This window comes from Vipera berus (genome assembly GCF_964194415.1).
Source record: "Vipera berus genome assembly, chromosome: 7".
Lineage (NCBI taxonomy): Eukaryota > Metazoa > Chordata > Lepidosauria > Squamata > Viperidae > Vipera > Vipera berus.
In genome coordinates, this window is record NC_138209.1 from 13,279,231 (window position 1) to 13,305,213 (window position 25,983).

At 40.4% G+C, this 25,983-nt stretch overlaps 1 protein-coding gene across 6 annotated transcripts in view; it reads left to right on the forward strand.

Annotated features, from left to right (window-relative positions):
* AFF1 (ALF transcription elongation factor 1) overlaps positions 1-25,983 on the forward strand; it is a 183,770-nt gene that overhangs the window by 142,190 nt on the left and 15,597 nt on the right. For 4 of the 6 annotated variants that reach the window (XM_081333154.1, XM_081333156.1, XM_081333158.1 and 1 more), the window contains 10 exons: positions 3,190-3,287; positions 5,039-5,297; positions 7,367-7,458; positions 7,713-7,776; positions 8,773-8,909; positions 11,356-11,427; positions 11,597-11,690; positions 12,438-12,481; positions 14,196-14,425; positions 15,388-19,570. In XM_081333154.1, coding sequence (XP_081189280.1) covers positions 3,190-3,287; positions 5,039-5,297; positions 7,367-7,458; positions 7,713-7,776; positions 8,773-8,909; positions 11,356-11,427; positions 11,597-11,690; positions 12,438-12,481; positions 14,196-14,425; positions 15,388-15,509 — 1,212 coding nt within the window. In that variant the 3' untranslated portion in view covers positions 15,510-19,570. Of the gene's footprint in view, positions 1-3,189; positions 3,288-5,038; positions 5,298-7,366; positions 7,459-7,712; positions 7,777-8,772; positions 8,910-11,355; positions 11,428-11,596; positions 11,691-12,437; positions 12,483-14,195; positions 14,426-15,387; positions 19,571-25,983 lie in introns of those variants that run through there. The other 2 variants (XM_081333155.1, XR_014027154.1) reach the window with 2 other exon arrangements.

Genomic DNA, 25,983 nt, shown 5'->3' on the forward strand with positions numbered 1-25,983 from the left:
GAAGAAAGCTGTAATCAACACGAGGGCTTTACAGACCTTATTGGGCTTATGTTAAAGAGATATCTAGTGTTGATTGAGGTCAGGGGTCTTCAAACTTGTAAAAGGGCCAAGTTTAAAGACCCCTGATTTAGGTAAATTCAGAGAGACACCATTCTTCCCTCCATTGAGAAAATGGCCTATTTAATCCTTTTTTGTAGTCGTGGTGTGTGCAGTTCTGACTGACTCCTCTCAAAAGATTCTCTGCAGATTGAGGAAGTACAGCTTGTCCTCGACTTAACGACAGTTCATTTAGTGACCATTCAAAGTTACAATGGCATTGAAAAAAGTGACTTGGGACTGTTTTTCACACTTAGGACGATTGCAGCATCCCCAGGGTCACATGATCAAAACTCAAAGACGCTTGGCAACTGACTCACATTTCTGACAGTTGCAATGTCCCAGGATTATGTAACCACCTTTTGTAACCTTCTGTCAAGCAAAGGGGGAAGCCAGATGGGGAAGCCAGATTCATTTAACAACCATGTTACTAATTTAACACCTACAGGGATTTACTTAAAAACTGTGGCAAGAGAGTTTGTAAAATGGAGCAAAAACTCACTTAACAAATGTCTCGCTTAGCAACAGAACTTTTGGACTCAGTTGTGATCATAAGTGCTACATGTACAAGAAAGAGCATTCAAAATTAGCTGCATGTTAGATTAACTTAAAATCAATTTCTGAATCAAATCAGAATTTCATTTACTCCACTAGTATGTTCCCCCAGTGAAAATTGTTCATGGCAGTTCTGCCCTCAGAGAGGACACCTCCAATGTGACTATCATAGTTAGTCAGCAACTACCATTTGTAGACAACAGATGGCCCATATCCTAATTTAACTTAATTCACCTTTAAAAATATCCAACTTGATGGCCATTGACACAGTTTATGGCAACAAATTCTGTAGCTTAGCTATATAGAGTTTATGAAGAACTATTAACTTCCCACTGTTTGGTTTCAGGGCACATAAACACAAGTACTAGTTTAGATACTCTAACTTGTAGGAGGACTCCGCTAAAATCTTGAATTTCAGTTTTAAAAAGCTATTGGAGCAAGGGTGCAACATGAAACTTTGAAAACAAACACAATAAGCAAGTCTTACAATCCCAGTCACTGATAGGATTTCTAGGTCACTTAATTTATTTTGGAATAAGTGCTTGTAAGTGGAAGATGAAGGAAACCTGCAAAAGAGGCCACTTTCGAATTTATCTCAATCTCTTTCTCCTGTTTCCACATTTGATTCCTGTTAAACTGTCTTGATTAAACGGATTTGATTCCAGTTAAATTGAGGAACCCCAGCTGTGTGCCTCTCTGGCAAGTGCTGCCATTAATGAGTGAGCCAAAAGCCTTTCTACAGTCTGGTTCCCTCCAGATGTGTTTGTACAGCAGCTTCCAGAACTGGAAACTATCATAGTACATAGTCAGACTGGTATCATTTCCCAGGATCTGAGATGTTAGATATCTTCAGTACACTAAGTTAGAAGCCACGTAACGCTTCCTATCTGCATGTATTTGAAACTCCCTAGAAACGTTATTCTTGAAATATGTATAAAGGGATCCAGAGAGATTTATTGAACCATCACCAAATCACTTTGATTTTGGTAGTGGTAGGAACTCTTCTTTTTCCTCAGTCATTTTTAATAATTTATGAAGATAATGATTTCTTAAAAGCCAGTTTTGTGTAGTAGCTAAAGGGCTGGCCTCGAAACCGGGAGATGTGTGAGTTCTAGTCCCATCTTAGGTATGAAAACTGGCTGGGTGACTTTGGGCCTGTTACTCTTAGTCCAACCTAACCTAACAGGATTGTGGGGAAAATCAGAGACAGGGTTATTTGGCATGTTTGTTGCATTAAGTTATTCAATAAAAAGCTGGGATAAAAAAATTTCTAATAATAAAAGAATGACAATTCTATCATCTTGCCTGCTGGATGATAAAGTTTGCTGAATTAGTCAGCTCTACCAAAGATAAAGTGGGACGCAGTGGCTCAGTGGGTTAGGACGCTGAGCTTGTCGATCAGAAGGTCAGCAGTTTGGCGGGTTGAATCCCGAGCACCGCATAACAGAGTGAGCGCCTGTTACTCGTCCCAGCTTCTGCCAACCTAGCATTTCGAAAGCACGTAAAAATGCAAGTAGAAAAATAGGGACCACTACGGTGGGAAGGTAACAGCGTTCCGTGCGCCTTTGGCGTCTAGTCATGCTGGCCACATGACCATGGAGACGTCCTCGGACAAGCGCTGGCTCTTCGGCTTTGAAACGGAGATGACCACCGGCCCCTAGAGTTGGAAACGACTAGCACGCATGTGCGGGGGAACCTTTACCTTTTACCTTACCAAAGATAGGATTTCCAATCTCATGTGAAGTTTTGCATTTTATTTCTATACCTCAGTGATCCATAAACGGTATAATTGTAACAAGTCCCATATTTGTCAATAAAAAGCAAATGTTGGTAATAACCCACGATTCAGTCTCACACAGGGAAACCACCATTAGACCCTTCTGACTGTAGTACAGTAGTTTAGTTATAAAGCCTGTGAGAAAAAGCTTACGGCGTAGTGGTCCTACCAGGCTGCCATCCAATCTCCCTTATTTTATTTATTTGTACCACACCTTTATTATATGACAAGTAATTCAAGGCTGTGAAAGTCCCTAACATTCCTCACTCTTCTTATTTTCCCCACAATAATAAACCTGTGAGATGGGTTGGGCTAAGAGAGAATGACTAGCCCAAAGTCACCGATCTGGCTTTCGTGCCTAAGGCAGGACTAGAACTTCCGAGACTCCTGGCTTCTAGTCTGGTGTCTTAATCACTAGACTAAACTGGCTTCCAAGTTATTGTTCAAGAGAGACCATTTCCCTTGCCTTCTAAATAATCAGTCCCCTTTAGGCTGTTTTGAATTTCTCTTCCCTCAGCTCTTTCTGCCCCCCCCCCTTCTAAAATTTTGGTTACTCTTAAGGAGGGGGAGTAGCAAGGATGGGATAACAGCTGAGCTTAGTCTTGCTTGTCATGGTAGAACTGATAGTTGCTTCTGATGTGGCTACAGGTGTGCAGCTCTCCATGTTGCACAGGTGTGCAGCTTTCCATGTTTCACAGGTGTGTAGTCAGAAAGGGGACTCCTCCTTAAGTATTTAAGGGTTGTATTTGTGTTTTTATCAGCAGGAAGATGCACTGAGAAATGATCAGAAGAAAGTCAAGCTGGATAGAGAAACCAAATCTTCCTCATCTTTAGGCCATAAAGATTCCAGTAAAACTAAGTGAGTACAAAGCTGTTATGTAGAGAACTAAGCTAGTAAAATCTAGGCTAGTAAGTTGAACACTCTGGTCCCTTCTTCTGTATTGAACTATGGTGGTTCTTTTTTTAAAAATTATTTTTGTTTTGGCTACTAATCATTCAATAAGAACAAAGATAACAACAGTATTATGGCTGTCTCTAAGTGAGAAATCTAACTTCCATATGATTAAAGTTGAAATTCTGTCCTAATAGCAAATTTAAACCCTCAAACTCTGGTTCTTTAAATTAATTGTACATCAGCAAACAATTAGTCTGTTAATACATGTTCAAACTGTTCTTTCCTTTGGATTTCTTCTGAACCACATAGTAAATTTCAGGAGTTGCAGATAAGTCGTTTGTCTTTTTGACTACATAAAATTGATCATCACTGGGTAGTTAAATCTCTTACATGCAATCCAGGCTGGGTCTAATTGTGTGTGGAAGCAAATGTTCCTGATTCTGTTTGTAATGCAAAGCAGAAATGTGTATTATAATAACATGTATGTATAATAAATGCATACAAGTATTTATTATTTCCATGCCTATTCCATCACAAGCTGTCTGCAGGTTGCTCACCTAGATCAGCGTTTTTCAACCATTTTAAGAAGGTGGACTTTTCATTCCTGGAATTTCCCAGCCAGCAGTGAGAGTTAGATATTCAGGACAAGGTGCCCCATCCATTCCTTCTCCCCTCCTCAACAGTTGGAATAGCTTTTGGTGATAAATAATCCTTTCAAATGATAAGCTAGACTTAAAATGTTGCCTTAAATTTGCTATTGAAGTGTGCAAAACAAAATAATGTGATAGCTCTAATAAAGACTCAGTCTTCTGCATTAAGACTGGGGAGATTTTTGGGCTGGGGACACTTAGATTCAAATTATCTCAGCGTACCTCAGCCTCAACTTTAGCTCACTAGGAGGTAAGGTAAAAGTGTGTGTGTGTGTGTGTATTATCTTGTGTTATAATAGAGGTAAAATATAAATGTCTTAAAAATAATCTGGGATTCATTGCAAGACTGGTATCCATTGAAAATAGAATTGAGTGGATACTTTGCGCAAGATTTTTTAATCATTGCAATTGTATGGATAAACATTTTATTGTATGACTACTCTAATACTGGTGCATACATATGCATGTTAATTAATTGCAATTTCTGATGAGCAAAGTATTGAGTTTTGAAAAGCTGATAAAGTTTTTTTTAAAAAAAAGAATTTGCATCATTTAATTGGAACTGAAAATTATCAGTGGATAATCGCAAATGTAACTGTGAAATTTATCATACATATATTTGATACGTTTTATCCAAAAGTGATTATCTGAAGTTCAAAGTAAAAAATTTTTAAACTCCACTACAATATCGAAATAGCTGGAAAGTCCTTTGAATCCGGCAGCTGGAACCAAGCTTTGCTGCACCTAAATTGAAACTTTTAAGAAACCTGTAGTTCGTCAATATACTTCACTTCAGATCGAAGATGTGTCTTGGTATACATTTTTTACCATTGCTTATGAATATTATCAGCATGTTGAATCAGCCAAAAGTACCTGACTTTTTCTCCCTCTGTTGCTCAAGAGGAAAATGTTTGTTGATTAGTTATCTGCCTGTTTCTGTACCTTTTATTGAGTAAACAGAACTCAGGTGCTGGGTGCTTAATTTTTATTCCAGGCTGCTCTCCTCTAACAATTTTAATATAATACTCCTTGGAACTTACACTGCCCTGATCATTCCTTCCCTAGGATGTCGAAGCTCTCGGTAACAGAGACTCAAAGGAAAGAGATGCCACTGCCGATGCCACCACCGCTGTCCCCAGTGCAGCCTGCTCAGAAGCCACCCAAGACAGCTCAGAAGCGGCCAAAGAACGAAAACGATGCCTGTTATCCAGTTCCCGGTCCCAGTATCGGCACTGCCAAGAGCAAAGAGAGCCATAGAGACCCCTCATCCTCCAAGCACAGGAAACTGGAGGGGAAACCTTTGGAAAACTCCAAAAGTGACAAAGTAGGTGTAAGCGACTTCTGCTGAGGGACCTGGTCAAAGACACGTGATTTGGAAACTTGGGTTGTTTAAGAGGAGAAGTGGTCAAATTTGCAGATTTCACCGTACTGTTAGTTTCCAACTTAACAACGGTTCGTTACAGCGGCCCTGGAAAAAAAATATGACCGTTTTTCACACAGCCGTTGTTGCAGCATACCTGCCCTCGCCTGAATAAAATTCAGATACTTGGCAACCGGCTCATATTTATGACGGTTGTCACGTCCCAGGGTCATGCGATCGCCTTTTGTGACCTTCTGACCAGCAACGTCAATGGGGGAGCCAGATTCGCTTAATAGCCGCGTTGCTAACTTAACAGCTGCAGGGATTCACTTAAGAACTGTAGCAAGAAAGTTCATAAAATTGGGCAAAACTCACTTCTGTTGCTTAGCAATAGAAATTTGGGACTCGATTGCGATCGTAAGTTGAGGACTGGCTGTATTGTGAAGGTGATTTCTTTCCACTAAGGAGCCTGGAATATCACAATTACATGGATCAAAATATTCCTATAGATGAGCTGCTTCGGGTATATTCTCCGTAGTGGATGTCCCAGCCAGAAATTTAGATGGGAGAAGAAGGGAATGTTTGAACTGTTTAAATGGAGAGAGAAGTAGAGCTATTGTAATGTATCTGCTTGCTGTATTATTCAGAATTCAATCAACTCAAGGTATCTTGGTGGCCAGCAGACTAGCTGGCTTTGATTAATGATAGTATAAATGCCTTGAAGTTTGTCAATGGGTTTGTGGCATGATAGCTGAATAAAAACTTTTAACATTGAGATGCTTGGGACCAATTAAAGGACAAGAGATAAAATGGTTAGCACATGAGTGTCAAGCTCTATTGCATCACACATGACATATTGCAACGTGTTTTGCCTTTGTGGAGCCGGGGTGGGCGTGGCTTACGCGTGACGCATCCGGCCCGTGGGCTGCCACTTTGACACCCCTAGGTTAGCAGAAGCATCTTGCTTTTAACCATAAGATAAAATATGCTTAACTATATGTAATTCTGGCTGATTATACAAGATTTTTTTTCCTAATTATGGTGTGTGGCTTCCATCAAAAGCTACAACTTGGCCATAGTTGACTTTCTCATGAAATAAGGAAAGCCAATTGTTTTTTCAACATAAGCTTTCTTGCAGTCAAGAAAACAAAACCCAACGAACAGAATAAAATAAGAGTTATTTGTTGATGAGATTGCTTCTCAGCTTTTGAATTTATGTAATTTTGTCGTTCCGATTGCAACCGCGAAGATAATATATTTCTTTGGTGTGGAAATTTGTCTGCCTTAGTCTCTAAAGCAGTGGGGTTTTTTTTAGAACACCGTTAAGTGAATCATCATTTCCTCCCAAATTAAAACAACCCCATACACGGTTCATTCAATGCTGAGATAATGTTGGGTTATTTTTATTCCCTAACACTGATGGATGCAAAGTTGTTTCCTGTTTTGGGCATTTGTAAAAAAAAAAAGGGATTTGTGCAATGTGTTTCTGTTGATTAAAAATGCTTTAGTCTATTCAAACGTTGCAAGGGCCAAGAACAATCTTCCTCATGGTCTATAAAAAGCGAGATCAAATTAGAATACAGAATAATAGGTTTGGAAGGGACCTTGGAGGTCTTCTAGTCCAACCTCCCGCTCAAGCAGGAGATGCCATACCATTTCGGTCAAATGGTTGTCTAGTGTATTGTTGAAAACCTCCACTGATGGGAGCATCCACAACTCCAAATGGCAGGCTGCTCCATTGATTAATTGTTCTCACTGTCAGGACATTTCTCCTTAGTTCTAGGTTAGACTTCTCTTGAATGATCTTCCTGTCCTGCCCTCAGGTGCTTTGAGAACAGGTTGACCCCTTCTTCTCTGTGGCAGCCCCTCAACTACTGGAAGGCTCCTGTCATACCACATGTTACATGCATCACATATTACCATTGGTAATGCTGCGGCAAACAAAAATGCATGCTCGTTGAAGAACGCAGAAGTTCTGTTGTGACTATTTCTGAGTTACACATATTTGTCCTTCTTTCTCTCCGTCTTTCCAGGGCTCTACAGATGATGTCCCGAATCCTTTCCCAGTGCCTTCTTTGCCAAATGGTACCTCCAAGCCAATGAAGCCTCAAAGCAAGCCTCACCGGTAAGAATATTTTCGTTTTCCTTCTGTCTGTTGACATGTTGTTTTTTGAGTTCTCAATTTCTCTTGTAGCCTATTAGACCAGCTTGGGTTTTCATCTTGGTTTTTTTATTTTCCTGATTTCATAAGTTCACTGAGAAAAGTTTACTAAATATTTAAGAGATCTTTGGGCTGTTCATTCAAAACTCTGGAATAAAATTTGCATCTGATATGGTTGCCTACTCTGAAAAACACTTTTCTCTTGTGGTTTATTTCAGACAACATCCAATAGAATTTCACTTAAAGGAAGCCAAAAGATTGAAGCACAAAGCTGATGCAATGGTAGGTTTGCCTGCAGAAAAGTTACAAGTCAATATGGTTGGTTCCAAATAGTACAGTTATCCTGAGGGAATGCTGGATGAAGCAAACCCACGTTGAGAAGTAACCATGGATCAGCTTCAAAGAGCTCTGTTACGATGTGAAAATGAGATTAAATCTCTCTGCCATATGTTTTTTTCTGTGATCTAGAACAAGTTGAAAGCTTTGCAAAATAGTTCAAATTGGAAATGTTTCCACCTCAGAACACCCACTCCAAGCACAAAACTGAGGATTTTCCAACTGTGAAGCTGTCTTCTGAGATTGGAATAGTGTGTTGAAAGACAGAGGAGGCAACACACTATTCCAATCTCAGAAGACAGCTTCATCCAGTTGGAAAGCTGGATGATTGAGAATCTCTATAAACATTATTTAAGTTAAGGAAAGAAACCATACTTTCTCCAGTGTTACTGGCTTGAGTTCACTGAGATTCAAAGGACAATATCATCATGTCCACTTGGATTGGTAAACAAATGAATGCTTCACAATATACATGAAAGGGTCTTTATAAATCCACTTTAGGGATATCGTTTCATCCAGAATAGTTGATAACAATTTTATAAGTGAATACAAATATGTTACAAGTCCCAATGATACTGCATTTCATTCTTAGCGAGTCTGCTGTTGCACTTAAGTATTCCATTCTTCTAATATGAGAGAAATTATCTTCAAATTGAGATTGAAGTTCAGTTCTAGGTGCCTAGATTCCTAATACTGTTTTTCCTAGCCTTTTTACTTAATATACTAGGTGAAACCAATTGCTTTAGATAGTTTAGGTTTAAGACACCAAGATCTACTACAACGTTTGAATCAAATCACTTTTGTCTGGTGCTTTTCAAATGCCTTTGACCACAACTGTAGAATGACCATTGACTATACAAAACTGTGGAAGGAGGTCAGGAAAACAAACTGCCTCACCTGGGTGGCTTGTTGGTTAATCAATGCTAATTTTGTTTCCAATAGACAGATAAAGTTGGAAAGGCCTTCAAATACTTGGATGCTGCCCTGTCCTTTATTGAGTGTGGCATTGCAATGGAATCGGATCCCCTCTCACCAAAGCCAGCCTATACCATGTTTGCAGAAACCATAGACCTCATTAAGTAAGTAGACAACCGTTTCGCTTATACCTGCTGGCTTCACATTCTTCCTTTGATATTCAGAAGTTTCCACACTTTTTTTTTAATCCCATTTATATCCCGCCCTTCTCCGAAGACTCAGGGCAGCTTACAATCTAAAGCACAAATCAATGTCCTTAGCAATAGCCTTCATTCTATGTATATGCCTGCTTATTAGGGCTTCCCCCCCCAAGCGGCATTATTACAAAGTCAGCTTATTGCCCCCAACAATCTGGGTCCTCATTTTACCTACCTGGGAAGGATGGAAGGCTGAGTCAACCTTGAGCCTGGTGGGACTCGAACCTGCACTAATTGCAGGCAGCTGGTGTTACTTAAGGAGGCATTAGCCCACTGCTCCACCAAGGCTCTTGAGTTCACTGTTCCGCCCTGTAGCTTTTTTGTTCTCTGCCTTATCCTATGAATCTCGTTACCAGACCTCCCCTATTTTTACTCATATCTAGATCCAAAACCATTCCTCTTCTAGATATTTTTTTCTCTTATTTTCATGGCCTTCTCGTTTTCGTGATGTTTTTCCTTTCTGTTGCAAGGAAGCTAAGGAAAGAAATATAGCTCTAAGCCTACTTCAAATAAGATTCAAATATAGCTCTTCTAGTTCAGGAGGTCTGCAAAAAACCTACTGAGGTCAAGAACTACTTAGTGAAGGCTGGAATAAAATCACATATTTACAAGTAGTTGGAAGCAAATATCATTTACAGTTGTTAGGCTTCTAAGGGAGCCTAAATAATGCAAAATAGCAAATGTAAACCTAATAGTTTCTTTCTCTCCCCCTTTCTCTCATATTTTAATTCTTGTTAAATTTCCCCCATTCATTGTTCCTTTTGTTAACACACGCAAGTGTAACTTTGCTGTATTCCTTTTGCTTTGTTTTGTTTAAATAAAAAGGGCAATTATCAGCAATGTTATTGCTTAGTTGTTGGACAAAACCTCCATTAAAAAAAATTAAATATCTCTTTCTTCCTATATTTTTTCCCATAGATATATATATATATATATACACACACACACTGCTCAAAAAAATAAAGGGAACACGAATAAGACATCCTACTATTAAATACAGTACATTGTGTTGTTTAAGTGTTATGTGATGTGTGTGTGTGTGTGTGTGTGTGTGTGTGTGTGTGTGTGTGTGTGAATCCTCAGAACCAATCATTTCTATTAATTTGGACTGGAGGATGCATGTTTACATTTTCCTATCAACCACAACAGCTGCTTTAGGCTCTGTTATCAGAATAATGGCTTCATTCCAGCATCTGCATCTGCATTGGAGATTCTTGAGCACTGAGAGTCCTCCTACATACAATTATTTTCATTCTCTGCAGCCTCATTAAAGGATCCTTGTGCTTTCACTTAGACATCTGGCTTGTGGAAGTCTCCTTCTCTGATGCAGTTGATAATTTTTTTTCATTCAACTTATCAAAGTATAAAATACAAATGAAAATGAAAATAGTGGGAAAATGGGGAGGGGAAAGTAGAAAGAAAGAGGTGTAGGGGAAACAGGGAAAAAAAGAGAAAAACATTGACTTCAAATCTCTTTAGCGCAGTAGAATAACATAATAACATGACAGCCTCACCTTTTTACTTTTTGCATATTTAACACATATTAGCCATTACTGTAATAACAAGTTTGCCTAATCAGCAAAACCCAAAGTCAGCATTTCATTCCTCTCTCTCTCTCCCCCCCCCCCTTCAAGCACAAAATCTGGAAACGGTTCCCAAGTAGAAACAAATTTAGTTTTTTTTCTTTGATTAAAGCAGTTAATTTAGCTACCTCTGTTAGTTTCATTTGTTTTTCCAGCCATTCATCCATTGTGGGAATTAAAGCATCTTTCCGTTTTTGTGCATAAAGCAATGTTTCTCACCCTGGGCCATTTTAAGCTGGGTGGATTTCATCTCCCAGAATTCCCCAGCCAGCTAGCTGGAAAACTCTGGGAGTTGAAGTCCACCCAGCTTAAAATGGCCCAGGGTGAGAAACATTGGCATAAAGCCTTCTTGCTGCTGTCAAGTAATATAACAGTAAGGTTACAGACTCCTCCCCCCCCCAAGTTCTTCTCTGATGCATTAATAAGCCTGGCATTCATAATCAAGTCATGGCTTGTTCTGTCTTTTTATTTTACGCCTATCTGCCTATTTATTTATTTATCCATTAACTTTTTTATGTTTTGAGTTTGGCCAAAACTGGGGAAGGGATTTGAAGGAGAGGATATTAGAAATGAAATGAGAGGTAATGAAATTTAGGAAGGAGATCCCGAAAAAACTTCACTGTTTATCTATGGGGATTTTTCCCCCCCACCCCCGTATCTGCCCAGTTCTGTAAAACTAACCTTCTGTTTGACTGCTAGTTCAGTGCATCACAATATCATGTTTTTATATGCTGATGGAACTAAAATAAGTCTAATTTGTCTTCCCATAGATTCATAATGACATTAAAATCCTTTGCGGACTCTTCAACAACCACGCAAGAAAAAATCTTCATTGTGTTTTGGTGAGTGGCTCTGCGTGCTGTTTCCAAGCATTCTGAGTTTTAAAAGAAAACATATTCAAAATGCCTAACTTTCTGTTTTGCTTTGCTGCAATGTGTGAAGAATCTTCAACTACCTGGAAGAAAGTTTCTAAACAGCTGCATGTGTTCCATGTTCATTGTGTTTTTACAGCATGCGCTGCCAAGCCATTCTGTACATGGCAATGTTTCGCTACAAGAAGGACACAGCAATAAAGTATTCCCGGACTCTTAATGAACATTTCAAGGTAGAGAATGAAAAGTTTCAGCTGAGAGTGGAAGGGGGAGGGTAGATCCAACAATATTATGTCAGTGGGTCATTGGTTTCCCCAAGTGAATGATAAATATCTGAACAGTGTAACATGGGAGCTACAAGTATGTTTAAAGTTTTTTTAGTACAGGTGGTCTTCAGCTTACAACAGTTCACTTAGTGACTGTTCAAAGTTTACAATGGCACTAAAAAAAGTGACTCATGACAGTTTTTCACACTTATAACTGTTGCAGCATCTCCAAGGTCACATGATTTACATTTGGATGCTTGACAACTAACTGCTATTTATGACGGCCGCAGTGTCCCGGGGTCATGTAATCACCTTTTGCGACCCCATTCCCCAAAGTCAATGGGGAAGCCAGATTCACTTAACAAATGTGTTACTAATTTAACAACTGCAGTGATTCACTTAACAAATGTGGCAAGAAAAGTCGTAAAATGGGGCAAAACTCACTTAAGGAAATTTTTCACTTAGCAGCATAAATTTTGGGCTCAATTGTGGTTGTAAGTTGAGGACTACTTGTATTATATAGTGATTTTTTTTTTAATATTGTAAGCCAGAGTTACCCTGTGGTAAGATGAGTGGGCAATAAATTTGATCGATTGATTTATTGATTGATTAAATAAATAAATGTTCATGAAAAATAAGTGTTTCCCTTCTGTGTAAATAAAACATGAGTTGAAGTTATTTATGATCTAAACAGAATTTCCTTGCTTATTACAGAGTTCCTCTAGAATTGCCCAAGCACCTTCTCCATGTGTTGCAAGGTAATATCACAAACTTATTCTTGTTACTTTTCTGGTTAATTGTAAGATTTGTACATAGGCTACAAAGAGACCAAAAGTATGAATTAGCTGGAAATCAGTTTGAGGATCTCTCAGAATATAAATTGTTGCTAGTTTATTTCTCAGGCTCATCACTTGTCACTTTGGATTTGATGGCCTCTTGCTGCGGAATAAGGAGGGATAGCTTCTGAGTAGACATGTAAAGCAAGGGTCCGCAACCTGTGGGCCGCGGCCCACTAATGGGCTGCAGCTGCTTGGCCACCGGGCTGCGTGACGAGATGGCCAGTGCACGTGCACACGTGCATGCACTCACACCCCACACACTTGCGCTAGCGGCAAGCATCCTGCCGGCACTAGTGCTGCCCTGCCCCTGAGCGTCCCATTGGCGCTAGCGTCGCTCCGAGCGTTGTCCTGCTGGTGCTACCATTGCCCTGCCCCTGAGCGGGGCAGTACATGAAACCACGCCCCCTCCAGTCCACAGAAAAAACACTCTCTATGGAACCAGTCCCTGGTGCTCAAAGGATTGGGGACCTCTGATGTAGAGGATTGCCTGGCATTCTGCTCAAGGGAAACTATTTCTCATGGGGTAGATAGGGACTGTGGAGATCCAAGTTCAAATCCTCCTTCAGCTATAAAATTCACAAGATCCATAGTTTAGAATACAGCAAGTTCTATTCTCTTTCTTCCTTTTCTTTCCTTTTCCTTTTCCTTTTCCTTTTCCTTTTCCTTTTCCTGTCCTGGTCAGAACAGAATACATTAACATTTTTCCAAAAGCAGAATATATCACACTTTGAAATGTCAAGGCCCTGATCATAATTTTAAAAATCAAGAATTCATGCTGACTTGGAAGTTGAAGTCTAACGGGATGAAAGGGCACCAGGTTGGGGAAAAATTGTCAAAGCGGCTTTTAAATCTATAGGACTTAAACAAATCCTGGTGATTGAACAGGCTGTTGATGTGTGAAATGCACTTGTTCAGAGTTGAGTATCCAGACGGTCTTCAACTTGAAACCAGAATTAGCACCCGAATTTCTGTTGGTGAGCAATGCATGCTGAGCAATTTTCATCAACCAAGGAAGGAAGGAAAGTGGAGCAGGAGATTTTGGGAAATTACAGGTAGTACTGTTGATAAATATGGCAGTTAAGTATGTCGTGCCTGCTCTTATAACCTTTTATGCAATGGTTATTAAGTGAATCACTGCAGTTTTGAAACGAATCATGCAATCTTTAAGTGAATTCTGCTTCCCCCATTGACTTTCTTCATTGGAAGCTGGCTGGTTGCAATCATCATAAATACATACCCGTTGCCAAGCACCCAAAGTTTGATCATACGACTACAAGGACACTTGTGACAGTCATCACTGTGAGCGCTTTTTCCAGTGCCATTGCAACTTTGACTGGTCACTGAAGGATAAATTGAAGACTATCTGTATTTCTTCCCCCCCCCAAAAAAAATCTCCTGCTCTGTTTTCCTTTCCTCCTTGGTTTGACCACCAGTGCTCAGCGTGCATTGGCCACCAGGGATGTTCGGTCCTCTTTTAGCCATTTGTTGGACTAAATGTTAGAAATCCTTTTAGCTATTTCCCCCCTAAATTTCTTCATGCCCCTCCTAAGACTTCATTCCTTCTTGATGTCTGGTTCTACTTTGTGGTATTTCTTGACTATGAGACTAAACACTCTTGTGTTTCATCCTTCAGGAGCACTGGCACTCCTTCTCCGCTTTCCCCAATGCCTTCTCCGGCTGGCTCAGTCAGCTCACAGACGGGTTCCAGCGCCAGCAGCTGTGGAAGTAGCAGCCTCGGCTCCTCAGTCAGCGTCCCCCATTATATCCCGACCATCACGTCCTCCTTCGTTAACATCACTTCTTATATTCTGTACGCCTACGACTTCTGGGAACAAGCTGATCTTTTGGCTCGGAAAAATAAGAGTAAGAGTTTGTTTGTTTCTTACTGACTTGCAAATTCAGTGTCCTAAAGTCCTATTCCCCTTGAGGACGATTTTGTGCAGGGTTTCGCACGTTCATTTTGGAGAGTCCCAAGGTTACCAGCACCTCTAAGTAATTCTTGGCTTTTCTTGCTGACAAGAGACTCTGCTTGCACCCTCAGGACCTACTCCTAGCCAGGATAAAACAAGTATGAAGTTGATTGGTTCCTGTAAATCAGATATTTATCAGCTCAGTACAATTACCAATAAAGGAGAATATTTATAGCTCAGGGTTGAAATGAAGTATCCTTGGTGCTCTCTCCAAGTTTGCTTGTTGTCTTGTGGATGCTCCTAACTGGGTAATATTATCAGTGCTCGGTACAAATTCTTCATCTGAAGTATGCTGGCAAGGCCCAGATCAAAACACAATGCTAGGACCAGAGTATTGCTACCATTGTTGCTGTATTGATGGCGTGTAGTCTGAAATACATGGATAACCCTAATTCTTGTAAAGGAGAATTATTGCATAGTAATAAAGTGGTTGCTTATAGGATTAGTACCTGTAAGTAACCCATATTGGTAGCCCAGGCCAAATTTTGAAGAAAATAAGACTTATAAAATTACTTAAGGGGAAAAAAAAACTTGAATTTTGCTAAGATAGCTGACAATTAAGTTAAAACAAAAGCACTTTTCATGATTAATCCTTCTACTTAAGGTTTTTTGTCTGAATTGGTATAGTTTCCTGCCTGAGCAGGGGGTTGGATGACTAGATGACCTCCAAGGTCCCTTCCAACGTTATTATTACCTTATATAATACATCTGGCTGGGGAATTCTGGGAGTTGAAATCCACGTATTTTAAAGTTGCCAAGGTTGAGAAAATGTGTTCTACAGGTTTAAGAACCATGTTTAATTAAAGAATCAGACATGATGCTTTTCTTTTTTTTTCTTTTCCTTTTGTCTTTTAGAATTTTTTTCCAAGCTCAGTGCTGCTGCCTGCTTTCTCTCGTTGAACAGCAGTATGATCGAACTAGTACACTACACCCGCCAGGGATTGCAATGGCTGAGACTGGAATCAAACATGCCTTAATGGGTGATTCAAGGTGAGGATTTTGCCTTGGACTCTTTTGCACTTTGAAAGCCTCAGAAATAGCCTTATGGGCTGACTGGTTGGATTTGAAAAAGAAAAAGAAAAAAGCACCTGGAACAAGTTTGAATTAAACACAATTGAAGGGATCTGGCACCACTGGAAAACTTTTAAGAGACTGCATTTCTACTATGCCAATGGGCCACTTAGAAGATAAAGAGCGAAGAAGAGGCCTCAAAGTGGAAGATGCCTTTCTTTCAAAAGGACAAAGTGCAATTGTCCCCTTTCTCTACCCCTGCCCCCATATTCCCATCATTGGTTTCTTTGTGTTAATGGTCTATAAACATTTCTAGTAATGAATAACCAGCAGGATAATCGATCAGTTGGCACACATGAAGATGCAACAGTGAAATCCATTTCCCAAAGAATTTTCTACATCTAAGGATGCACCGATATACAGGGGCCCAGTGCGTGATTCTGTTTTGTTTTGTTTTGTTTTTAAAAAAAAAAGTATAAATCACCAACTCATCTCAGTTCTGGCAGGTGGCAGAACCCGGATAGCTGGGTGCAATTCTTCAGCCATAAATTGAATTTTCTGTTAAAACTAAAAAGCAGTCTTCCTCGCTTCTCCATGTGCTATACTCGTGGCCATTGGTTGCACTATTTCTTCTGTTCTTCTGACCTGTAGCAGGCCTATCCCATTTTTCCCCCCTAGTTTATTTTTTCCTTTCCCTGTTTGTGTGTTCGTTTGTGTTTGCTACTTGTGGCAGCAGTGGTAGCAGTTTCAGCTGTCGTGGGTGGTAGTTTCGTGATACCGCATTTGGCACGTTGACAATCTCATGAGGTCTCACGGAGTCTACCGTGTCAGAATTGTGTTTGAGCAGAAAGTAGATGCGATGTCGATCCCAACACACACCTCTGAATTAGGGATATGGTTCTGGTTTATCCCTGTAATAAAATACACAACTAAGGGGAATGGGTTGTCACTGCTGCTGTTAAGAGATGCTGCTCCGTTAGATCTTATTAGCGCCACACAAAGAGCACCAGGCCAAGAAGGGAGAGATCCTACAAGAATTCCCTAGCAACAAATAAAAGGAGTGGCAATTGAAGAGGCCTCTTCTATTTGTATGAAATTGTTGGGAAATATTTAAAGATCTTTGGGAGGGAGGAACTTTGAAATGTGCCATTTCAGTTCATCTTGCCTAACATGGCAGGGTCAGATAGTGCCTTGGTTGACGCACAATTTTTCATTCATGCTGGCCCTGGGCACTGCCTGCCTCAGTTTCTCACGAGCCCTTTCATCTGAGAGTATTCTGCTTCCTCAGTTGTAAGATACTTTGCCTACTTGGAAAACCCTAGATTCTTCAATGCAAGTACATATAGTTATCTCTGGTCCACAAACATCTCTTTGCTTTTATTAATTTATAAAAAATCCCCCATTAACGAGCATGCTGTATTTGTTTCCTATAACCTGTTAAGCACAAGAAACACAAGCATTCTGTTTAATCTAAAATATATGTTACTGCCCTCTTTTCAGCCATGCTTTGAATCCTCCCAGTTGCATCTGTTATCGCTTGACTTAAGCAGGCCAGTGGGGAAATGAATACCTTCCACATAAATTATACTTAAGTGTGGTTATAGGTTGGGCTGATTCCCAATTCCCAGAGTCAAAATGTTGGAATCAAAAATTTCTGCATGTTTGCTGTAAATGCAGGAAACTATTTTTGCGGAGTTAATGTAGAGCATTCTTATTTTCCCATAGATTTATTTCCTTACCAACACTAGTAATAACCCTCATGATTTCCCATTTTGAAGATAGACTCATTGTAGAGAATCTTACTGATTCTTTCAGGGCAGATTTGATTTGGTGATAATGCAGTCCCCACAGGGGAAAAAAAAAGAATTGAGAGGCATAAGCAAAAGAAAAGCCTTGGAGAATTTCCAGAAACAACCCACTTCTACTTAGGAAAACATTTTTTTCCTTCCAAGCATTTAAATCCAAGTTAATTAGTCTGAACCCTTCTGAATTGGTGCAACACACACACACACACACACACACACACACACACACACGGAGAGAGAGAGAGAGAGAGACGTTGGAATTGATGGGTGGTAGAAAAACAGCTTCGCCTTCCATCTTGCATTGCCTGCCTCTTAAATTGCAATTGGAGAAATGGTGGGGGGAAGCAGAAGACACGGTCTCAGATCCTGGTTGCTGATGGGCAGACCCCAAGCACTTTTTGAATGCTTAGCTCAGGGGTCTTCAAGCTTGGCCCTTTTATGACTTGTGGACTTGCAACGCCCAGAATTCCTCAGCCAGCGTGCCTGGCCAGGCATGCCTGGCTGAGGAATTCTGGGAGTTGAAGTCCACAAGTCATAAAAGGGCCAAGCTTGAAGACCCCTGCCTTAGCTTCATTCCTGTACTGCAGGCCTCAGCAACCTTTTTTTTGGGGGGGCAGGCTCCTAATACTACCCTGCTCCTGATCTGCTGAAACCTCATGTCAGAAGTTGCTTGAGATTACTGCCCATCTTGGTTAAGACTTTCAAAATTGTGTCAGATTTTGGGGGGGAATTCTGGGGCACCTCCCAGTAAAGGCTTTGGTCTCCACAAGCGCCACGCTCTTTATTATACAGGGGCATGCAGGGTTCCCGATCAGAAATACTTTTTAACTCACAAAAAGCGCTGCAAAGGATATCTCGGGAATGGGGAAAGGACATCAGAAGATCAGGTTTGAAATGCAACTGGATTGGTACCTGCTTTTCCTTGGAGAAGGAATTTGGCCCGAGTATGGGAGAGTGGGCTGGTTGTCCTCCACTGCCTTACATCACACTAAACTGATAACGGAAACTCCAGACCTGGGGGTGAGAAACAGGTGAACACTAAATGTGCTTTGTTTCCCTGTTGCCTATCACACACCACCTTTCCCCCATCAATCTTTGTGTAGACTCAGGATCCAGCGCTCTCTCTAGTTCCTCCTCCTTTCTCCCTCTTCCCTCTCCTGATCTCCTGAACCAGCTGGATCCTTTGCTGCTGCTTTTGCTTTATTAACTATATTCTGATATAAAGAATCCTCAGTTAAGGCCCCCCCCCGCCCACTTCAGCCCGCTCATTGAGCACTTTATTCCAAAGTTTGTTCAATCCCAGAGATTCAGTTGACTAATCTCCCTGTGAAAAAGAAACATCAAGGCTGCTGCTGTGCATTTGTGCGACTGGTTTTATATGACTGTTCACAAAATGGTAGAAAGAAAGAAGAAAAAAAAAGCAATAGAGGTTTCATTTCATAAAAAAATAAATAAAAAGTTTGCTATGGTTCAGGAAAGACTGTATAAAACCTCTTCCGGAACCAAAGGGGAGGAAAGCTTCTCAGTTTTCCAGAGAAGTGAAGATAATTCTCCAATTTGGAAAAAAAAACTTTGTGTTCTGTGATTTCCCCCCCCCCTTCTGTTTTAATTTTACATGGAATTGCAGAGAAACAGTCCATTTGTGGGGTTCGGGTTTAGGAACCTTAATTTTAATTTTTTTTCCTTTAAAAAGACCAATTTAATTAATGAGCAGAATCCATTGTGTAGGCTCTGTTGATTCCCAGTTCTAAATGGATGTTTCATGAATTTCATCCAGAGTCGAGCTTTCAGGTCTCCATCCAAGGAGCAAGAAACAAAATGTTTTTCCATTTTTAAACACAGGTCTGTGGAGCTGCGCACTCAAAGCAGCTTTCTTCCCAGATATTTATTTAGAATTATAATTAACGTATTTAAAATTGACTATGTTCTATATATCTAAGATAACCATAATTTAATAATTTGCAAGTTCCATTGACACTGGAGATGTGGACTGAACATTAAGTTGATGACAATTTTATTTTTAAAGGGCAATTTCTTTTAACTATCCTTTTTTAATAATGAAACCATGGGAACAGAGTGGAAAAAAATCTGTACATTTAAATTTATTATGGGATGTTGTGTCTCCATCTTGTAAATATTTTCTGCCCTGTATATTGGTGGTATTTCCAGATTGATTTGTTTAAATTCTGTGGGGTAATAAATAAATATTAAATGAAACAGCATCTTTTGTGTCAGTTGCTCTGATCATTAATCTTTAACAAGGGTATTTCCCATGACAGTCTCAAAAACCAAATGGATCAATATGGTAGCGTTATATTGACGGATCAGAATATTTTTTGATGGAAATGGATTTAAGTATACCAACTATGAAACAGAAGACAGGTATCTACCATATCAAAATCCCCATTCCTTCTCAAATGATAACATAATTTCAATAATACAAAGCAGGGCTGATTCCATAGCAATGGATTTAAGGCATAACATTCTTGAATACAGGTAGTTCTCAACTTATGGCGGTCATAAAGTGTGTCATCACAACCAACCTGATTTCATTTTTGGAGCAGCCATTAAGTGAATCCCCATGGTGGTTAAGCTGTGGGGCGCTTTTTTTGTCAAAACTCAAGTAAATTTTGGCTTCCAGCAAAAACATATTTGTTTCATGTATCAGTCTTTCCCAGCCTAATATAAAGCAGAATTGGGACTGCCATCGTGGATAAGACACGTACAAAATGAAAAAAAATATTTTTCATTTACAAGAGAAATAGACTGTAAAACGAATTGTGTATTATTAGCATATTTTATCCATAAACTAGACAACCTGACGCATGCAGTGTCGCACTTTCAAAGAGTTCTGTCAGTTCAGTGAAACGTCAAATCAGATTTTACGTTGGATACCAACTAAGATGTGTGAGTTTCACTGCCTCTTGCAGATATCTGATCTACTACAGTGTAAGCCATGCTACTACTCTAGTCCAGGGGTGTCAAACTCAATTTCATTGAGGGCCGCATGAGCATTGCGGTTGCCCTCAGAGGGCCGGGTGGGTGTGACCTGGGTGGGCGTGGCCTACTGGGTGGGTGTGGCTAAAGTGCGTATAGCCTACTGGGTGGGCATGGCCAGCTCTACATCGTTCGCATCAAGGGTGCCTATGGGGGCCTGGGCAGGAGTGGGACAGATCTGAGGGTCTCTGGCAGGAGGAGGGTCTCTAGGCCAGGGCCAAGGCAGCGGGGGCCGTTCCCTCACTGTTTCCAGGATGGCTTCGCGGGCCACATGAAACCACTTCGCGGGCCGAATCTGGCCCCCGGGCCTTGTGTTTGACATGTCTGCTCTAGTCTAACACACAAATTCTTCCTTAGAACACTGGGTTGGTGCTCCGATTGTTTTAAATAAATGGTTTGATGCTATCTGTCCCCGTTAACTATGTCTATCCATCCATCCCTCTTTCTCATCATTTGTCTTTCAGTATTTTAGGGCTGAAAAAGGATACTGAAACTATCTGAACATATATGAATAGAACACAAATTTAAATTAATAATTAAGGACCAGGTAAACTGTTTCATAGCTGCATGGAAATCTCAACAATCTTAATTGCAAGTGTGTTGAAGTCCATAAAACGTGCTCTTTTATATTTGTATAAAATTACTAAAAAAGTCTGTGGCTTCTAAAGAAACTGTCCATGTTCAAAGCAAATTTATAAATAAGAAATGCCTAAAACACCTTGTACACAAAAGAATCCCCTTTTTTTTAAGTGATCAAGCCTATCCAGGCAAAAATCACACTGGGCCCTTATTTTGTCCAATCTTAGCGCTAATCATATTAACTTTATTTGCAGGGTTTTGTGTTTTTTTTTACAAAATTCATTTGTCATAAGTAGTCCCAAATCTGCAAAGTTACTGATCCAGCCTTGTCAGCTTTAATCCTTTGGTTTTGAGGATGCCACAGAAGTCTCTTGTGCATGAAGTAATGGCAAGTTGTTAAAGCAGACTAAGCCTGGATTTTTAAACCGGTTTACCATTTTAGAAGTCCCTGTGGTTCAGAATAAATTTTCACAGTACAAACTTGTGCTCTATTAGAATGGTAAATGTGGCTCTTGTGCGCCCTCTTTTGGAAACAACTGCTTAATACAATTTGGTAGGCAAAATGTTTTGAAGGCGGTCTGAAAAAAAATGAGTCTAAATTTAGGCACACAGTATGAAGCTGGCTAACTAGAGTTCCCAGACAATTCCTCTTTTTTTTCTACTCGTAAGTTTCCAGCCTATTAAAAAAACAAAATACTATTCACAGAAGATCCCAAAGGGATCTTTCAAAAGGTAACTGGACTTTGTTTTTCGTTGAAGATGTTTCGCTTCTCATCGAAGAAGCTTCTTTAGTTCATAAAGTTGCTTTGAAGAACAGAACTGAAAAAGCTTCTTGGATGAAAAGCAAAATGCCTTCCAGGAAAAACTAAAGTTGAAAAAGCACCTTTGGGACAACCATGACCCGGATGACTGAGAATCTCCATAGACATTGACAGAAAATGCTTTTATCTTCCTGTTGCATCTAAGCATACTAATCTCTTTCTCAAAATTGAAAGGGAACCTTTGGATCCAGTATATAAAGATAGTCATCAAGACTAATCATTAGTCCATGTAATCCCTAAACTTCCCATAAACATGTACCGTGCAGATGTACTGAAATACAGCGTTAACTCCATACCATCTTCAGTGAGAATGATGGCTGTTATCCAAACATCTACGTGCCACAAGATTAGACTTTCAAAAATCAAGTCTGCCATTTCACTGCCGGCATTGAGCACACGTGCCACCTCAAATCTTATCACTCATCTAGCAGTTAAGTCTTTTTCAACAAAAGGGGGCTGACTTCTGTGCGCATTTATAGGGCCGTCTTGAAAATAAATAGGAAAGATTAAAAAAAAACACAATTTCTTGTCAGTTGTCCCACTCTCCTGTCACCATACTTTTTGCAGAATGTATCTGGAAAAATGAAAGAGCATTTTTCTTGTTAGGGAAGCAAGCAGGGAAAACGAATGACTTTGTCAATGAGATTTAGCAGAAAAGTTAAAAGGTTTTCGGAATGTTCAAGGGAAGAAAAATGCATGGTGGCTGTCCTAAAGGGAAGAGGGACTGCAGCTGCACCTTCAAGGTCAAATTCACGAGAGCCAATGACACACTACCACAAGAATGGGAATCAATACATGCTAAACAGGTCCAACAACTCGTGAAGTGTGCTAGCAGCCAGGAGCATTAAATCAGGGATGCACCACAATGCTTCCAATATTTTGCAATCCCACTGACAATTAGCCTTTTCTGAAAATCCCATCTTGGGACAAATACTGCTAATAGCTACAAATATGCCACACTGACTTTCATAATTTGGAAAGGAAACTCAAGATCACATTAAAGAGGTGAAGAAAGAAAATACTAGAAGCGAAGACCAGCTATAGAAATTGTATTGCCAGACACATTTGGGGTTTTGGTTGTTGGTTTTTTTTTTTGGAACCTTGGTCTGAGTAAACCTAAATTAGTGTTTTTCAAATTTGGCCAAGTTAAAAAGTGTAGACTTCAACTAACAGAATTCTCCAGCCAGCACTGAGAAATAGCTTGATCAAATATGCCTTTAAACTGAATCCTAAATGAAAAATCAGATTGCTGGCACAATTTCATGGTCTTCATTTTTTAAAAGCTATTTTTAGCAAATGGGGAATTAAAGTGAGTTCGCATGTATAATGCAAATGAGGAACTTCTAATAGAGCAGCTAAAATGTGTCTGAAGAGGTTTAGGTGAGATCTGATCTCATTGCCTGTACCACAATTGAAAAAATACAATTTGTTCAAAAGGCCCAATGCAGTAAGAAGAACTTGCACTATGTTAAATATTTTCATACCTACTTAGAAATACAAAAGAATGAAAATAAGGCACCTTGGAGGACATTAAAACACATTAAAACAGTACTCTGCTTTTATTCAAGCTGTCTCTGGCTTAAAAAATGGGGGGGGGGGGAAAGGAAGATCTGGAAACTAGTCAAACTGACATCAAAGCCTAGAAAGATTCTAGAGATATCAAAGACATATCTAAATTCTTCCAATATTCCATCATTTCTATCCCAAAATTCAACATTTTATTCTGGAATGGCATTCTGGGGGAGGCTTTTGTTCGGTCTTTGCTCTTTCATTACATTATTTGGAATAATCTTTTTTCTTTCTATTCCCCCTCCTAAAGATAAAAGCGTATACAGTAATGTCCTCTTTACTCTAGAAAGAGTGCAGAGAAGAGCAACAAAGATGATTGGGGGACTGGAGGCTAAAACATATAAAGAACAGTTGCTGGAATTGGGTATGTCTAGTTTAATGAAAAGAAGGACAAGGGATGACATGATAGCCGTGTTCCAATATCTCAGGGGTTGCCACCAAGCAGAGGGAGTCAAGCTATTCTCCAAAGCACCTGAAGGCAGGACAAGAAGCAACGGATGGAAACTAGTCAAGGAGAGAAGCATCCTAGAACTAAGGAGAAATTTCCTGACAGTTAGAACAATTAATCAGTGGAACAACCTGCCTGCAGAAGCTGTGAATGCTCCAACACTAGAAGTTTCTAAGAAGAGATTGGACAACCATTTGTCCGAAATGGTATGAGGCTTCCTGCCTGTGCAGGGGGTTGGACTAGACGACCTCCAAGGTCCCTTCCAACTGTGTTATTCTATATTTTATATTCTGTATACCTTTTGCAACATTCTCTTGCATGTATTGTTCCTTATCCAGAATCAATTTCCCCTCTTAAGTATCCATTTTCATACTTCCCATCAGCTCAGCCTATTTCTTTGGCATATATTCTGTTGAAAATAATCCTCTTGTATTTTTTCTACATCACTCACATTTCTTCATGCAGTTCTACTTTCATTCTTCATCTTTTCCGTATCCTTTCTTTCCTACGTTTTATTTACGGTATATGAATTATAAAGAGTCACCCTCTGGGTAGCTTACAAGATTAAAAACACACAAACCCACCAAAAATAACTCTCCATTGTCTAAGGTTGAGTCAACAATGGATTCAAAATTTAAAAATCCAATACTGTAGTAAACTAAGGGCAGCTTGCCAGTGGGATATGTGGAAGTTAATTGAGCAAATATGGTTAAAAAAATAAGTTAGTTGAGATAGTGATGCATTCTCATCGAGAAGCTGACTGACTTGAAATTCTCCCCCGCTATCTGCGATTGGATTCAAGACTTTCTTAGGGATCGGGTACAAACAGTGAGGGTCGGGTCTGCTTTGTCCACCCCCCTGAAGCTTTGCACCGGCACACCACAGGGTTGTGTGCTTAGCCCCTACCTGTACTCTTTATACACTTATGATTGTGTATCATCTGACCCATCCACTGCGATAATCAAGTTCGCAGATGATACAACTGTGGTGGGTCTTATTACAGGTGGGGATGAGACAGCATATAGGGCGGAGGCACAAAAACTATCCATATGGTGTAGTAACAACAACTTGCACCTAAACATCGGCAAGACGAAAGAGATGGTGTTAGACTTCCGGAGAAAAAAGGAGGAACCTGCCTCACTTTACATCGGGGAGGACTGTGTAGAGAGAGTTTCCTCCTTTAAATTTCTGGGAGTCTACCTCTGTGAAGATCTGACCTGGAAAGTTAACACAACCCAGGTGGCTAGAAAGGCCCAACAGAGGCTTCACTTTCTTAGGATCTTGCGGAAGAACAGGGTAGAACAACAGCTAATGACCCTCTTTTACCGGTCTACCATAGAGAGCGTCCTCTCGTATGGTATTGTGGTTTGGTATGCTGGTCTGACAGCCGCGGATAGGAAAGTATTGCAGAGGGTAGTGAGCACAGCACAAGACATTGTGGGCTGTTCCCTGACACCACTGGATGACATCGCCAGGGCTCGTTGCCTTGGAAGAGTGAGGAAGATTCTCAGGGATGACTCACACCCTGGACGGTATCTCTTTACTCTCCTACCATCCGGTAGGAGATATAGGAATATAGCCAGCCGTACCAACAGGCTGAAAAATAGCTTTTATCCGTGGGCTGTTAGGCTTTTAAATGGGACATAATCTTGTGCAGAATTGACTTGGGAGGCCGGTGTGTGGTGTAGTTGGTTCACATAGTGTAGTGGGATGGAGGGTTTGTTGTCACTGTGTGTTGCGGGGAGAGAGCACAGGGGGAGGCTCAGCTAATCTCAATGTACACATGTTGTACTTTGACAATAAAGGTTTATTTATTTATTTATGATTTCATCAATACAGTATTTTTCCATTTTATAATGCAGGGGTGTCAAACTCAATTTCATGGAGGGCTGCATCAGCATTGCGGTTGCCCTCAGGGGGCTGGGTGGGCGTGGCCTACTGGGTGGGCGTGGCTAGAGTGCGTATGGCCTACTGGGTGGGCGTGGCCAGCTCTGCATCGTTTGCATCAAGGCTGCCTATGGGGGCCTGGGCTGGAGTGGGACAGATCTGAGGGTCTCTGGCAGGAGGAGGGTCTGGGCCAGGGCCAAGGCAGTGGGGGCCGTTCCCTCACTGTTTCCAGGATGGCTTCGCGGGCCGCATGAAACCACTTCGCAGGCCTCATCCGGCCCCCGGGCCTTGTGTTTGACATGTCTGTTATAATGTGACAGTCCCTACTTCTCAT